This window comes from Neoarius graeffei, chromosome 3, assembly GCF_027579695.1.
Source record: "Neoarius graeffei isolate fNeoGra1 chromosome 3, fNeoGra1.pri, whole genome shotgun sequence".
Lineage (NCBI taxonomy): Eukaryota > Metazoa > Chordata > Actinopteri > Siluriformes > Ariidae > Neoarius > Neoarius graeffei.
In genome coordinates, this window is record NC_083571.1 from 110,093,443 (window position 1) to 110,108,035 (window position 14,593).

General features: G+C 41.4%; 1 protein-coding gene across 1 annotated transcript in view; it reads right to left on the reverse strand.

Moving 5' to 3' along the window:
• The window catches only part of dtl (denticleless E3 ubiquitin protein ligase homolog (Drosophila)), a 59,223-nt gene that overhangs the window by 25,678 nt on the left and 18,952 nt on the right, over positions 1-14,593 (reverse strand). The window contains exons 8-12 of the mRNA XM_060917892.1: positions 12,819-12,892; positions 12,635-12,738; positions 10,715-10,819; positions 10,133-10,245; positions 1,889-1,978 (exon numbers count right to left, since the gene is read on the reverse strand). Of these exons, the coding sequence (XP_060773875.1) occupies positions 1,889-1,978; positions 10,133-10,245; positions 10,715-10,819; positions 12,635-12,738; positions 12,819-12,892 (486 nt within the window). The remainder of the gene's footprint in view (positions 1-1,888; positions 1,979-10,132; positions 10,246-10,714; positions 10,820-12,634; positions 12,739-12,818; positions 12,893-14,593) is intronic.

The following is a 14,593-nucleotide window of genomic DNA, read 5'->3' on the forward strand; positions in this document are numbered from 1 at the left end:
CGAATAGTTCTTCATATCTTGCTGAAGGCAGGATTAAGTAAGATTTTGGCATTTGGGCATAATTAGGATAGTCTTAGGAATTTGCTTTTATTTGAAATAGTGTGAATTTAAACCCAGGTTTATTGTTACACTGTTGAACACGCAGCGTGTTGATTTATTTTGGTTCTATGTTCTCTCAATTGTTTAATAGATAGGCTGCGCATGCTTCTCTCTTTTATTCTTTACTACTAACATATAGTTCTCATTATTATACATCTTGATGTCATTAAGATTTCAGTGGATTCAGTATGGTTATGAGCTAGTGGGTTAGCTACAGCTTCGCTTTTGTCTGCTTAGCAACACAAAGCTAATCAAGGCCTACCATGTGCTCAGCAAGCCATCAGGCCTAACAAACACACTTTAGCTAGGCTATAGGGCCTTTCACAAACACATACTAGCAACACAAGGCTAATCTAGGCCTCCACCACGTGTAGTTAGCTACACGAGGCTAAACACAGAGCTAATCCTTTGTTCTGTTTAGATAACATTCTTTTGTTTAGCTACCAACAAGCTAGGCCTCCACCACGTGTAGTTAGCTACACGAGGCTAAACACATGGTCAAGTCCTTCACACTCCCTCTCTCTCTCTCTCACACACACACACACACACACACACACACTTCACTGCTTGTATATATTGATTTATCTTTTTATCTTTGTATAATAAATTCATTTATTAAACAAACTGTGTTTATTTGTGTGAACAACATCTGAAGTCCCCAATTTTCTCAAAGAATTCAAAAAGGGTGCAAATGTTATATAATATGGTAAGTGATCTTAATAATTTGGAAATGTACCATAATTTAGCTGTTTGGTAATTTATTATTAAGCACCAGGATTAATGGTATGATTCACTAAATGATTCCCTAAATGATTCATTGAACAATTCCCTAAATGATTCACTAAATGATTCATTGAACGATTCACTGAACGATTCACTTCAAATGAGAGTGATTCTATGGTATGATTCAATTCAAACGAGTCAAATTAAATGATTCAATGGGATTGATTCATTTTAATTATTGACCTTCAAAATTTAATGAGACTGATTTAACGAGATTGATCACTTAATATCAATAGTTAACTGATTGCACCCACATCTGGCAACGGAGCCGTTGTGAAGTCGTCTGGATGAGTAGAACAGATTTGTTTACGATGTCACAACCACATGTGCTTCACGCCGGGTAGAAGTGTAACGAACTCGATGCGAGTTGTCAACAAATCCTACAACTTGGTTCATGAAACACGCTTACAAAATATTTTCACTGTGAATATTTATTGTGTAATAGTGCAGAGAGAGAGAGAGAGAGAGAGAGAGAATAGCCCTTAGGGCAGAATCAATCCCGCCAGCAAAAATGGGGGGGGGGGGGGGGGGGGGGGGGAAGGGGTGATCTCACCTCTTCAGATGTTTATTCCGGACCATTAAAGAATTCTGGAGGATATCAGAATGTTGGCGTACTGGCTTCCATCTACCCCCATTTATTCCTCTTTCCGCGTCTCCATTCAAAAACCGAGCACGTGATTTAAAGGGACTATAGCCATAGGATAAGGAGTGAGAAAGTGTGTGCGTGTGATAGTGACAGGGATAGTAACTGCGCATGCGTCTACTTCTATTGTTCTGGTGTCTCCGATGGGACCGTCTTACAGCGCACCTAGAGGTGTGGCATGTGTATTGCATCGTTTTCAGCAAGCGTTGCGATATGGACCTGAAATTTAACTGATCCGTTGCCCATGTGGACGCGATATTTATTAAAAAAAAAAAAAAAAAAAATCTCGTTGCCGTTGTCGTGTGGATGTAGCCTAAATCTACAGTATATATTATACAGAAAAGCTCCCAGCAAATTGCTCACCTTCGTGAAATCAGAGTGGCTCCAGGTGACCGAGGTCACTTCCTGGCTGTGACCCTGAAGCATCACAGGAGCCTGAGCCGGGTCGGAGATCTAAAAAAGATTCGGATCATTTAAGAGGCCGTTAAGAGAGCCACACAAATAGGCTTCTTTGCAGCGAGAGGTCACATGCTTGGATACCACGTAGCAACGCCATACCAGAGAGCAAACTTTCAGGTAAACAGAACCCTCGACAAGGTCAAACACAAAAAAGTTTCAGCAGCTTGCAGCGCTTAACATCTTTCCTTTTCTCGAGGATTCGTCAGTGTGGTTTTGTAAGCTTAGTTTCGGCTCATTTTTACAGGAAAATTTTTTTTTTTTTGAAATCGCAAAGGCATTGACTTTCAACTGATCTTCGCGGCCAAACAACACGGCGACTTCGCAAAGTATGGATACGGGGGGTGGGGGACAAACCCTTGTAAAAGAAGCAATTCTTGTAATTCTAACAGCTCCATAATAATAAAAATAGTTTTCAAGGTATATTTTACAGTGAGAACACGAAGCTCGGCTTCCCTCCTCCGCTCAGCTCTTTCTCCTTTAGAATCCTAAAAATCTAAATCAGTAATTTTCTGTAACTCTGCGATTTTTACTGGCAACAAAATACACAAACAGATTTCACTTTTACAAAGTTTAAATCTCACTTGGCGAGAGAACGCATACGCAGTACTGACGGATACGAGTAAACAACCCTGTTGTCATAGCAATGTGATTCTTTTTGTCTGAAAAGATCGCTTTTCTCAGTGAAGAAAAAACAAACAAACGCATGTTACATAAAATGATCAGTGAGCCACCGATGCACTGTAATGAGTACGCGTTATCATCGCGGTAAATTGTTCATTTATATCTTCAGGATGTAGTCAAACCTTACAAAGACAACGTTGACAAATCTTCTAGAAAAGGAAAGATATGTGTTATTTACCAGCTGGGAGGTCCGTATGGTGAAATACCGTGACCGAGGTCTTGAAAGTACTGAGCGAGGCGGTCTGGGCCAAGGTCACGGTATTTCACCATACGGACTGACCTTAAGCTGGTAAATAATATATTTATTTTTTTCTTTACCAAATTCTAACAGAAAACGAGAGCGCCCGAAAGGGAAAACCGAGCCGAGCCACCATTTTCAATCCTCATTCACGGCTGTAATGCAAATGGCTTCCTCCTCGGTATACAAGTGCACTTCCATGGCAGGAAAAAACTATATTTTGCCGCCTATGTAGTCCCCTATTTATACAAATAGGAGTCATTCAGGATTCAGCCATGTTTTTGCTCGGCGTTCGCAGCAGTTACAGGTTTTTAGCTTTCTCCTGACATGTTTTCATTTATTTCTTCTTCCTCAGGGGAGTAAAACGCACTTTCGCTGTGAACACTGTCGTTATTGCTATCCATGATGTAAAATTAATGCTATTCTCCTGAGAAATGCTGGCAAAAATGTATAAGATTTTTGATAAAAGCTTATAAATAAATCTTATAAAAAAGATAAATGTTGACAGAAATCCCTATGTTTGTTGTTGTGAACGAGCGAGTCGCCAGAGGTCCGTAACTGGGGTCCGTACCGTAGGATACGGACCCGCTTGCCAGCCAATCAGAGCGCGGGATTTGATGGAAACCAGACTGCGAAAAAAAAAATTTCAGTTATTCCACGAAATCGAGTCGTACATGAGCCGATTGCTGACGAGGCACCGAGTCGGCTATAAGCCGTGTGCGACGAGATTGATTTTGAGAAACGGAGCATTTTGATTTTTTGCAAATTTGATAAATAAACTTTATACAAAATGTCTGACAAAATCATTTCCACTTAGAAAGTAAACAAACCGGCGAAATGACGGGAACAGTGTGAAAAATTTGTCAATAATTCTTGAAAAAAAAAAAAAAGATACGTTCTTACCATCAAACACTTTGATTCCATATTTGATTCTTAATTTCCCTGAGGGAACCCTCCCAAAGGGATCAATAAAGTAAGGTAAGGTAAGGTAACTTTATTTGTACTCGAAGGTAGATTTGGTTGCAGGCAAAAGTAGCAAAAGCTTACACAGACAACAAAATACTGACCCACAGCAAACTTATACCAACAGCCCAGTACTGGACAGTGACAGCGGACAATAACAAAACAAAACAAGAACAACAAAAGCACAAACGTGACAAACAGACAAGTGCTCCAAGCAAAGATATGAAGGACAAATAAACAATAAATATATAAATATGTGTAAAAATCACAGGGGGAAAACCTTAAAATATTGGACTCATGTGCTATTCAATGTGTTAATAGCAGAGGGGATAAAACTGCATCTATACCTCTTAGTTTTGCAGGCTGGCATTAGGAACCTACGACCTGAGGGGAGAGGCTGAAATTCACCATATAGTGGGTGGGATGTATCGTTTAAGATAGACCCCGCTAGTCTCTGCAACTGCCTACTGTAGAGAGACTCCATGTTGAGCTGTGGTTCTCCAATTAACTTACCAGCCCACTTCACAATCTGATTCAGGGAATTTCTGTTTTTGAGGGGTAGGTTACTGAACCATGACACAAGGCTAAAAGACAGAGTTGACTCAATAAAACATCTGTAAAACATGGATAGCAGCTTTTTATCTATGTTAAAGGATGACAACTTTCTTAGGCAATGTAGGCGCTGGTTCGCCTTTTTATAACCAGATTCACAATGTGCCACAAAGGTGAATTTACTATCAATTGTGGTCCCAAGATATTTATAATTGTCTACACATTCCACTACCTGACCTTTTATGGTAATTGGTTCTTTATCAGTGGTGTGTCTCCTAAAGTCCACATACATGTTTTTTGTTTTAGAGATGTTCAGTTGTAGAAAAGACTGATCGCACCAATCTACAAACTCCTGAACAATTGGACCATGACCCGTGTCCTTGTCCTTTAACAGACTGACAATAACTGAGTTGTCTGCATATTTCAGAATATATCGGTCCTCCCGACTACTGCGACACATATTGGTGTACAGGATAAACAATAGGGGGGACAGAACACAGCCTTGAGGCGAGCCCGTGGAGGTAGAAATCTGGTCAGATAGCACTCCATTGACCCGCACTCTTTGTGTCCTGTTAATTAAAAAGTGCAGCACCCAGCCCAAAAGGTTCCTGCTCAGTTGGAATTGCTCCAGAAGTCTTTCGATTAAAACATGGGGCTGAATAGTATTGAAGGCAGAGGAGAAATCAATAAATAATAGTTGGGCGTGTGCTCCCTTGCCTTCTAAATGCTTTAAAATCAAATTCATCAGGGATACAGTTGCATCCTCAACGCCTCTGTAGGGCCTATATGCAAACTGAAATGGGTCAAGATCGGACTGGATATTCATTAAAATAACATTTCTTACCAATTTTTCAAACGCTTTCATTACCAGTGAGGTCAAAGCAATTGGCCTAAAATCGTTTTGGGCTTTGGGACACCTAATCTTGGGAACAGGAACAATTATTGCATCTTTCCAACATTTAGGGACATGTCGATTTTTTAAGGACTTATTAAAAATGTAATTAAAAACTGTACACAATTCGTTAGAACATAGCCTAAGTACCCTACCACAGATATTGTCAGGACCACAGCTTTTGTTTGGGTTGGTAAAACGTAGGGCCTTTTCAACTGAGCCCTTATTTATTTCATAATGATGATCCTGATCTGATAAATTATGGAAAAGTTCCTGTTGTTCTTTACTAAAATCATAAGTATCAAAACGACAGAAAAATGTATTAAGGCCATTGGCAAGATCAGCTTCAGAGTCAAAATCTTCTAGAATAACAGTGTTTACATTCTTTGGGTTGCTAATACCTGCAATGGATTTCATGCTTGACCAGGCTGAACCCAAATTGTTAGCAACCATTTTATTTTCCACCATTGTTTTGTAATTGCTTTTAGCTCTCAAGATTTCAATTTTCAAGTCCTTGGTGGCTGTGTGCAGTTCCAAAGCAGTCCCATATTTGAAAGCATATTTTTTAGCCTGTATACAGGCTTTCACTGATTTTGTCACCCATGGCTTATTATTTGAATATATTTTCACTTTTTTACAGGGAATAATCATGTCTCTGCAAAAAGATATATAAGAGCACGTTACATCCGCAAGTTCATCCAGATCTTCACATGCTTCAATAAACATATCCCAATCAGTACAGTCATAGCACGCTTTTAGGCGCTGCACCGACTGTTCATTCCAGTCTTTAATTTCCTTTGTGTGGACCTTTTCCCTCTTAAGGACAGTTCTATACGTCGGCATGAGATACACAAGCTTGTGGTCTCCGCGACCCAGAGAGGCAAGTGGGACGGACTTGTATGCCTCCTTCACTGACCCGTAGCATTGGTCAAGAGTCTTTTCCCTTCTGGTGGGACAGGTTACATATTGATGAAAGTTCGGAATAGTCTTCTTAAGAGAGACATGGTTAAAATCGCCCAATATAAAGGACGGGGATTCGGGGGATATTGATTGAAGCCTTTGAACAACGTCATACACTGTTTTACAAGCAGAGGGGGCGTGTGCTGCAGGGTGAATATACAAAACAGTAATAAAAATCTGGGTGAATTCACGGGGCAGATAAAACGGGCGCAATGACACTGATAAAAGTTCCACGTCGGGTAAGCAAATCCGCTCTCTCACGGTTACAGCTGTACAGTACCTTTGGCTGAAGTAGAGACACACCCCTCCACCTTGAGTTTTGTTTGTCACCGCACTGTTCCTATCTAAGCGATGCGGTGCTCCAAATCCGGTAATCATCAAGTCCGCGTCCTGGTCACGCTCGGTTAACCACGTCTCCGTAAACGCCAGAACGCAGCAATCTTTATAATCCTTTAGGAAGCGAGCATTTCCCTGTAGTTCATCCAGTTTATTCCTTATAGATTGGACGTTCCCCATGATGATTGAGGGTAGAGGGAGCCGATTGGACTGCACCTTCCTCAGGCGCAGCCGAACTCCACCGCGCTTCCCCCTTTTTCTTCTCCCGTTCCCCCTTGATTTTTCATAAACATTTTCTGGAGTTCTTCGTATGAGATCAGGGATCTGGAGCGTGATGTCCAACACGCCAGCTGGTCTCACCAAGTTCAGTTGCAGCAGCTCACACCTGCTGTATTGCCACCTGGCCGGGAAGGCAGAGTTGAACTCCAGGTATAACAGGAGGGATAACAAAATAAGCGACGTGACGCGTAAAAGATCCATATCGCTTGAGTGGGGAGCGCTAAAACAGTTACTATCACTTAGGCTGTTGTTATCCCGACACAGACAAACAATAAAACACGATAAAAAACATCACAAAGCTTTCAGCCAAACTTTCCCTGCCGGTCGCAGCGTGCGCATGCGCCCAGAAAGTTTTATCTAATCTAATATTTTGCTTTTTTTTCGAGTTTTTATTTCATTCTCAGTTGGTTCAGCAACACGCGCCACCATTTTGTTTTTCTCTACTTACGGTATTGCTGGGTTTCAGTCACGTGACTTTTCTTAGCGGAAAGTTTTACCGGAAGTGAAATAGCTGGTGGTCTAAACGGCTGCCGTAGTGCAAACAACTAGCGATAACTTAGAGTACGCTCGTAATCTAGAAGCCACTCCTCGCTTTAGATATATTCAGAAGATCGCTATGTGCAATAGAATCGACCGCTACAGTCTGGGAAAGAAGGATTCATCATACGATCTCGAAAACTACCCTTCAGTCGAGTTCCCCGACATCTCGAACTATCTGGTGTTGCAGACGTCCTTCTACACCGCAAAACAGACGAAAGCGTGGAAGAGTACGGAGGTTTACAACTTTTTTGTACGTGGCTGGGTAAAGGACCTCGCTATCAAGTCGCTGCCGAATGAATCCTGGATCGTTTTTGCCCCGCAAGTCTGTTTTTCGTTCGCGTCTTTACAACGAAGCGCTGCAAGTTGAAGTGTAAACAAACAGTTGGCTTGATTCTCACTTGTGTTGGCTCTTATCTCTCAGCTAAATCATTCAAAGATCATCAGAAACCCCTTTAAAAACCTGGATCTTAGTTAAACAAGACGGAGAAGTGATCACGGCGCATTGTAACTGTACGGCTGGGGAAGAATTTTGTCGCGACCTTCATGCATATGGACTTTGTGAGGAGGAAACAATAAACAGCTGGGGACTTTAGAGCTTTGTGACTTAAAGTACCGAAAAATAACGACACATAGCAAGAAAAATACTTGGAAAGCACGAAGGACAGAGCTGAGAGGGAAATACAAACCTTTCACCAAGTGATCGCTGCAAACTCGAGCACGCTTCGACTCGGCTCCAGGGTTCCCACAGTTTTTCAGGCTTCTTTTTTTTAATGACTTTTAAGGACCAATTTTCATTTTTTTAAGGACCCAATGACCAAAACTGAATATCACTGGTGTGAAATTGCCTATTGTAACAATCACTTGCTTGTTTTCCCACACTTCGTCTGCTTGTTTTCTTTATGACTCTTAAAGGACTTTTCTTGACCAAATCTTGCAACAAGTGCAGCAATTCCTGATATGTCTGATATTTAAAACGATTTTAAGAAAACCTCAACGGTGGGTGAAGAAATGGTTAGTGGCTAAAAATAAAAAATATAAAGAACATTCCATTTATGGCCCTTTTCCACTACCCTTTTTCAGCTCACTTCAGCCCGACACGGCTCGCGTTTCGACTATCTAAGAACAGCATGACTCAGCTCGCTTTAGCCCTGCTCAGCCCCCAAAGCTCACACGGTTTTGGAGTGGGGCTGAAGCGATCCGAGCCGAGTGGGGTTAGGGGCGTGAGGAGACACTCCCCTGTGCACTGATTGGTGAGGAGGAGTGTCCTCACATGCCCACACATGTCCCGCGAGCGCGCTGGGATCTGTAAACACCGTAAACCCGGAAGAAGGAGAATTACGAATTACGAGAATTTCTGAAGCCTTATGCGCCTCGCCTCATCTATACGCTCTTGCCAGTATCTGTTGGCGTTGTCGGTGACAACAAGCCACAGCACCAAGACCAGCAACACTAACGACTCCATGTCCTCCATGTTTATTGTTTACTATCCGGGTCGTGAGACTACCGCTTAAAAGCTCACTGATGTCACTGTTTGCGCCACCTAACGACATCACGTGACGTCCACCCACTTTCGCTAACTCCACCCAATGTGTCCACCCACTTCCAGCCAGCACAGTTCAGTGCGGTTGTAGTCGAAATGCAACGCCAGCAGCCCCGCTCAGCCCAACTCAACACGGCACGGCTCAGCCCAACTCAGCCGCGTTGGTAGTGGAAAAGCGGCAATAGAGTAAAATTTATTTCACAAGATTTTCATTTTGTTCAGGAACAATTGAAACTAAAAGTATTAAATTGACACAGGGGGGCCCAGAACCCCCCCTTGTTATTCTTATATATGTTATGGAATAAATTTTCTAACGAGTCTGCATGTTTCTATACATGTTATAGACAGATTGAAAGTCGTATGTTTTGTTAATCCATGTTTCCATTAATACGCATCAATGGCGGGCGACCGAGCTGATACGAAGTAGTCACGTGACCCTGTTCGGGACTGATCCCGAACAGCGCCACGTGGTTCCGGGCTATTCTCAAAAGCAGACACCAGGGGTCGCCACTATACACTTTGTTGAGCCCCTGACCGCTAGTGCAGTTCGCCTGTGAAACAGGGTTGTTTGCGCGAATCGGGGCAGCGGGAACAGCGTTTTCGGAAATTAAAAATGTGTTATTAGAAGGGAGATGAAAAAACCCCCTGATTTTTAAGGACTTTTATTGACTAACAGATTTATCAATTTTATGGATAATTAAGTACTTAATTTTACAAATTCTTTTTTTTTTAGGACTTTTATGGACTTTAAGGACCTGTACGAACACTGGGCTCCCTTCGATTTTATTAAGAGGTTCACTGAAAAGCTACCTTTCTCGACGTCTTTTTGTGAAATTCTGCAGTTGTTCACCCCTTTTTTTATTAGTTCACGGGGAACCCTGAAGAAACTTATCAGTTTTACAGTTTGATCGATTCAAACAACCTAAAACAACGCAAGCGTAAGGCGTTTTTTTATGCGCAATAAACTGCTGAAACTTTGGTGCTTGATCTTGAGGGTTTTGTTGACCTGAAATCTTGCTCTCCAGTATGGCGTCGTTTTGTGATATCCAAGCATGTGACCTCTAGCTGCAGAGAGCCTATTCCACACGGAAGGAAATTTAAAACTAAAAATCACATTTAAAAGAAAAGCGGAAAAACAAAAAGGGCAGCTCGAAGCCCCTCCGTCACCTTCCAGATATAAGCGTGGCCATCACTCGACCCACTAGCCAGGAACTGATCGTCTGGACTTACGCTGGACTTCACGTAGAACGAGGAGTTCCGATGACCACTGAACACAGCCACTGGAAAAACAGACAGAAGGGAGGAAGAAAAAATAATTTAAAAAAAAAAAAAAAAAAAAAAACACCCCAAAACATGCAGATGTTGAGAAGTTTCAGAATGATAATGCCAAGAACAAAACCGAATGGTCTTTTTAGGATTATGAATTTAAAGAATACTATAGCAGTGTGGGGAAATAAGGAATTTTAATCAGACTGTCACAGGACAGAAGAGTCTGAAACGTTGCCTGTCCATCCGTCCAAGTTTCAGCCTGTCCAAAGGCCTGGAACGGTGCGGCTGAAGGGCTTTAGATGCCTGGAGATGGCTCCTCAGCTATTTCCAAGCACATTTTTGTGATCTTCAAAGGCCAAATTAAACTCGACATTAGTTGCGAATTACACTACATGTACTTTGTTACCGTCCACCTCTGTTCCTGACACATTAGACCATGACAGCGGCTAAAAAGGCCAACCGATATGTGGGACTCCTTACCCGATGTAGTTCTCGATCCACTGATATCGAACATGTAAATATTGTCGTCTGTGCAGCTGCAGAACAGTCGGGAGCTCGTGGAGTCTAACGTCAGACCTGAATAACCTGGACAAAGTCAAACCGATTAATCAGACAATGAGAATGAGTCAGGACAAACTTAAAGCAAGAAAAAAAAAAAAGGACCTTATGGAAAACAGGCGAGACTCGCATTATGATACAGTAGACTAATTTTGTTGTAAGACGCACACAAGCGCAGAGCTACGACTAAAACAACGTAAAAAAAAAATAAAACGTACACACGTGCATCTCAAAAAATCAGAATACCATGAAAGTTCCTTTTTTTTCATAATTTAATTCAAAAAGGTAAACTTTCATATATTCTATATTCATTACATGTAAAGTGAAACATTTAAAGCCTTTTTTGTTTTAATTTTGATGATTGTGGCTTATGGCTCATGAAACTCAGAAATCCAGTATCAAATTATTAGAATATTCCCTAAGATCAATAAAAAAAAAAAGGATTTACAATACAGAAATGTCCAACTTCTGAAAAGTATATTAATTTATACACTCAATACTTGGTTGGGGCTCCTTTACCATGAATTACTGCATCAGTGCGGTGTGGCATGGAGGTGATCAGTGTGTGGCACTGCTGAGGTGTTATTGAAGCCCAGGTTGCTTTGATAGTGGCCTTCAGCATATCTGTATTTTTGGGTCGGGTGTTTCTCATCTTCCTCTTGACAATACCCCATAGATTCTCTATGGGGTTCAGGTCAGGCAAGTTGGCTGGCCAATCAAACACAGTAATATCATGGTCAGCAAACCATTTGGTAGTAGTTTTGGCACTGTGGGTAGGTGCTAAGTCCTGCTGGAAAAGGAAATCAGCATCTCCAAAAAGCTTGTCAGCAGATGGAAGCATGAAGTGCTCTAAAATCTCCTGGTAGATGGCTGTGTTGACTTTGGACTTGATAAAATACAGTGGACCAACACCAGCAGATGACATGGCACCCCAAATCATCACAGACTGTGGAAACTTCACACTGGGCTTCAAACACCTTGGATTCTGTGCCTCTCCACTCTTCCTCCAGACTCTAGAACCGTGATTTCCAAATTAAATGCAAAATGTACTTTCATCTGAAAAGAGGACTTTGGACCACTGAGCAACAGTCCATTTCTTTCTCTCCTTAGCCCAGATAAGACACTTCTGACATTGGCTCAGGAGTAGCTTGATATTAGGAATGCGAAAGTTGTATCCCCTTTCTTGAAGATGTCTGTTCGTGATGGGTCTTGATACACTGACACCAGCCTCAGTCCACTCCTTGTGAAGCTCTCCCAAGTTCTTGAATCAACTTTTCTTGACAATCCTCTCAAGACTGCGGCCATCCCTGTTGCTTGCGCACCTTTTCCAGCCACCCTTTTCAGCAATGACCTTTTGTGGCTTACCCTCCTTGTGGAGGGCATCAGTGATCATCTTCTGGACAACAGTCAAGTCAGCAGTCTTCCTCATGATTGTGGTTGTGTGTACTGAACTAGACCGAGAGATACACTGTGTTCATGCTGTTTTACTCAAACTCGAAATGAAATATTCTAATATTTTGAGATGGGTTGTTTTGTTTTTGTACTGTATGCCATACTGATTAAAACTAAAATAGAAAAATGCTTGAAACATTTTAGTTTATGTGTAATGAGTCTATAATATATATATATATATATATATATATATATATATATATATATATATAAAAAAAACATTTTCACTTTCTTAAATAACTGATGGAAAATATTGAACTTTTTCACAATATTCTAATTTTTTGAGATGCGCTAGTATAGCGCTTTCGTTATAAGGTCATATTAACCCACGTCTATTCACAAAACATTTAACTGAGCGACTGCTGTGCAAGTCAGTAAACACTGACGTACCCAGCTTGCGTGTGGAGGTTCCTGGGTAATGATAGCTCTGGAGTGGTGTGGGGTTCTGCTGGTACGCCGTGTAACTCTTCCTCAAATCCCACATCTTAATCATCCTGTCGAGAGCCCAGGCGCATGCTGATTATCAGAATTCAGTTTGTTATACCACAGAAAGTGATTCTAATTCACCACATACCCATCGACAGCTCCTGACGAGATGAGCGTGTTCTCGTCACGGAAAAGAACAGCAGTCACACCTCTCTGAGAGTCCTGGGGGGGATTTTAAAAAAATAAATAAATAAATAAAAATTTATACACGCACACACAAGACATCTGTAATACACTTCATTTAAAGCTAGACGGCCTTTCGATTTCATAAAATCGGTGAAATTTAGTTCCCTCTGAAATGTGATCGTTGTGATATGTTTATTTCTGTAATATCTCACAAAATATCAGGCCATTCTGTGGCGGGGAAGTTATTTAATTTGAGGGAATTAAAGCAAATAACATGCATGAAATCGCTCGCTTCACACAGTCAAGCAGACAGAGGAAGTCCGTGTGCGCATTCGCAGGTTTATCTTGACCGTGCACTGACCGTTCCATCATTCTGTCGCTAAACAAACAGCTAATCACACAGAGGTGCTCAGTGAACGCCAATATTTATTAGTTTGGTCCTGCGTTTCCTTTCCTTCGTATAGAACATAACGTCTTATTTTTTTTGCGGTCCGGTTTCCATCAAATCCTGCGCTCTGATTGGCTGACGAGTGGGCCCATATCCTACGGTACGGACCCCAGTTACAGACCTCCGGCGACTCGTTCGTTCACAACAAAAACATAGTAGCATTTTTTTGTCAACATTTATTTACTTATTTTTTTTTAAATCAAATTATCAAAAATCTTATACATTTTTGCCAGCATTTCTCAGGAGAATAGCATTAATTTTACAGCATGGATAGCGATAACGACAGTGTTCACAGCGAAAGCGAGTTTTACTACCCTGAGGAAGAAGAAATAAAAGAAAACATTTCAGGAGAAAGCTAAAAACCTCTAACTGCTGCGAACGCCGAGCAAAAACATGGCTGAATCCTGAATGACTCAGTTTTGTATAAATAGTGGACTACATAGGCGGCAAAATGTAGTTTTTTTTTTTCCTGCCATGGAAGTGCACTTGTATACCGAGGAGGAAGCCATTTGCATTACAGCCGTGAATGAGGATTCAAAATGGCGGCTCGGCTCGGTTTTCCCTTTCGGGCGCTCTCGTTTTCTGTTAGAATTGGGTAAAGAAAAAAAGAAATTATTTACCAGCTTAAGGTCGGTCCGTATGGTGAAATACCGTGACCTCGGCCTTAAATACGGACCTCGACCCAGAGGGCCTCGCTCAGTACTTTCAAGACCTCGGTCACGGTATTTCACCATACGGACCTCCCAGCTGGTAAATAACATGCATGTATTCTCGCGTTTCCTTTCCTTCGTATACAACATAACGTCTTTTCTTCTCGCTTTCCGTTACTGTAGTCAGTCTTTCACGTTTCTTTCACACACTCACGTCCTCCATTTTTCTCTCCTGTTTCAAATTTGTATCCCACAATGCCTTGCATGAACAGGGAAAGCTCACCACGTCATGCATGATGTAGTATCTTGAATTGGGTCATGGTGAAGCAGGAAAAAATAGTGGAGAATTTAGGGCCACATGGCCCTAAATTCATTAATTGTTCTGTATAAAAAAAAAAAAAAAAAACACAAATAAAATTGGAAGTCTGTGATTCAATTTCAGTAGCTTTCGGTCCACTAAACAAAAATAATTGGGTGTCGGGGAAAATTCTTATGACCTACACTTAAAATCTGAAAGGCAGTCAAGCTTTAAATGATAGCAACCCTCCAGAACACGTTCGAGAGAGAAAACCCTGAATTACCATTACATCATAATTAGATTTTAACCCGAAAGTTAACCCTTAAATTTTGATTCTACTA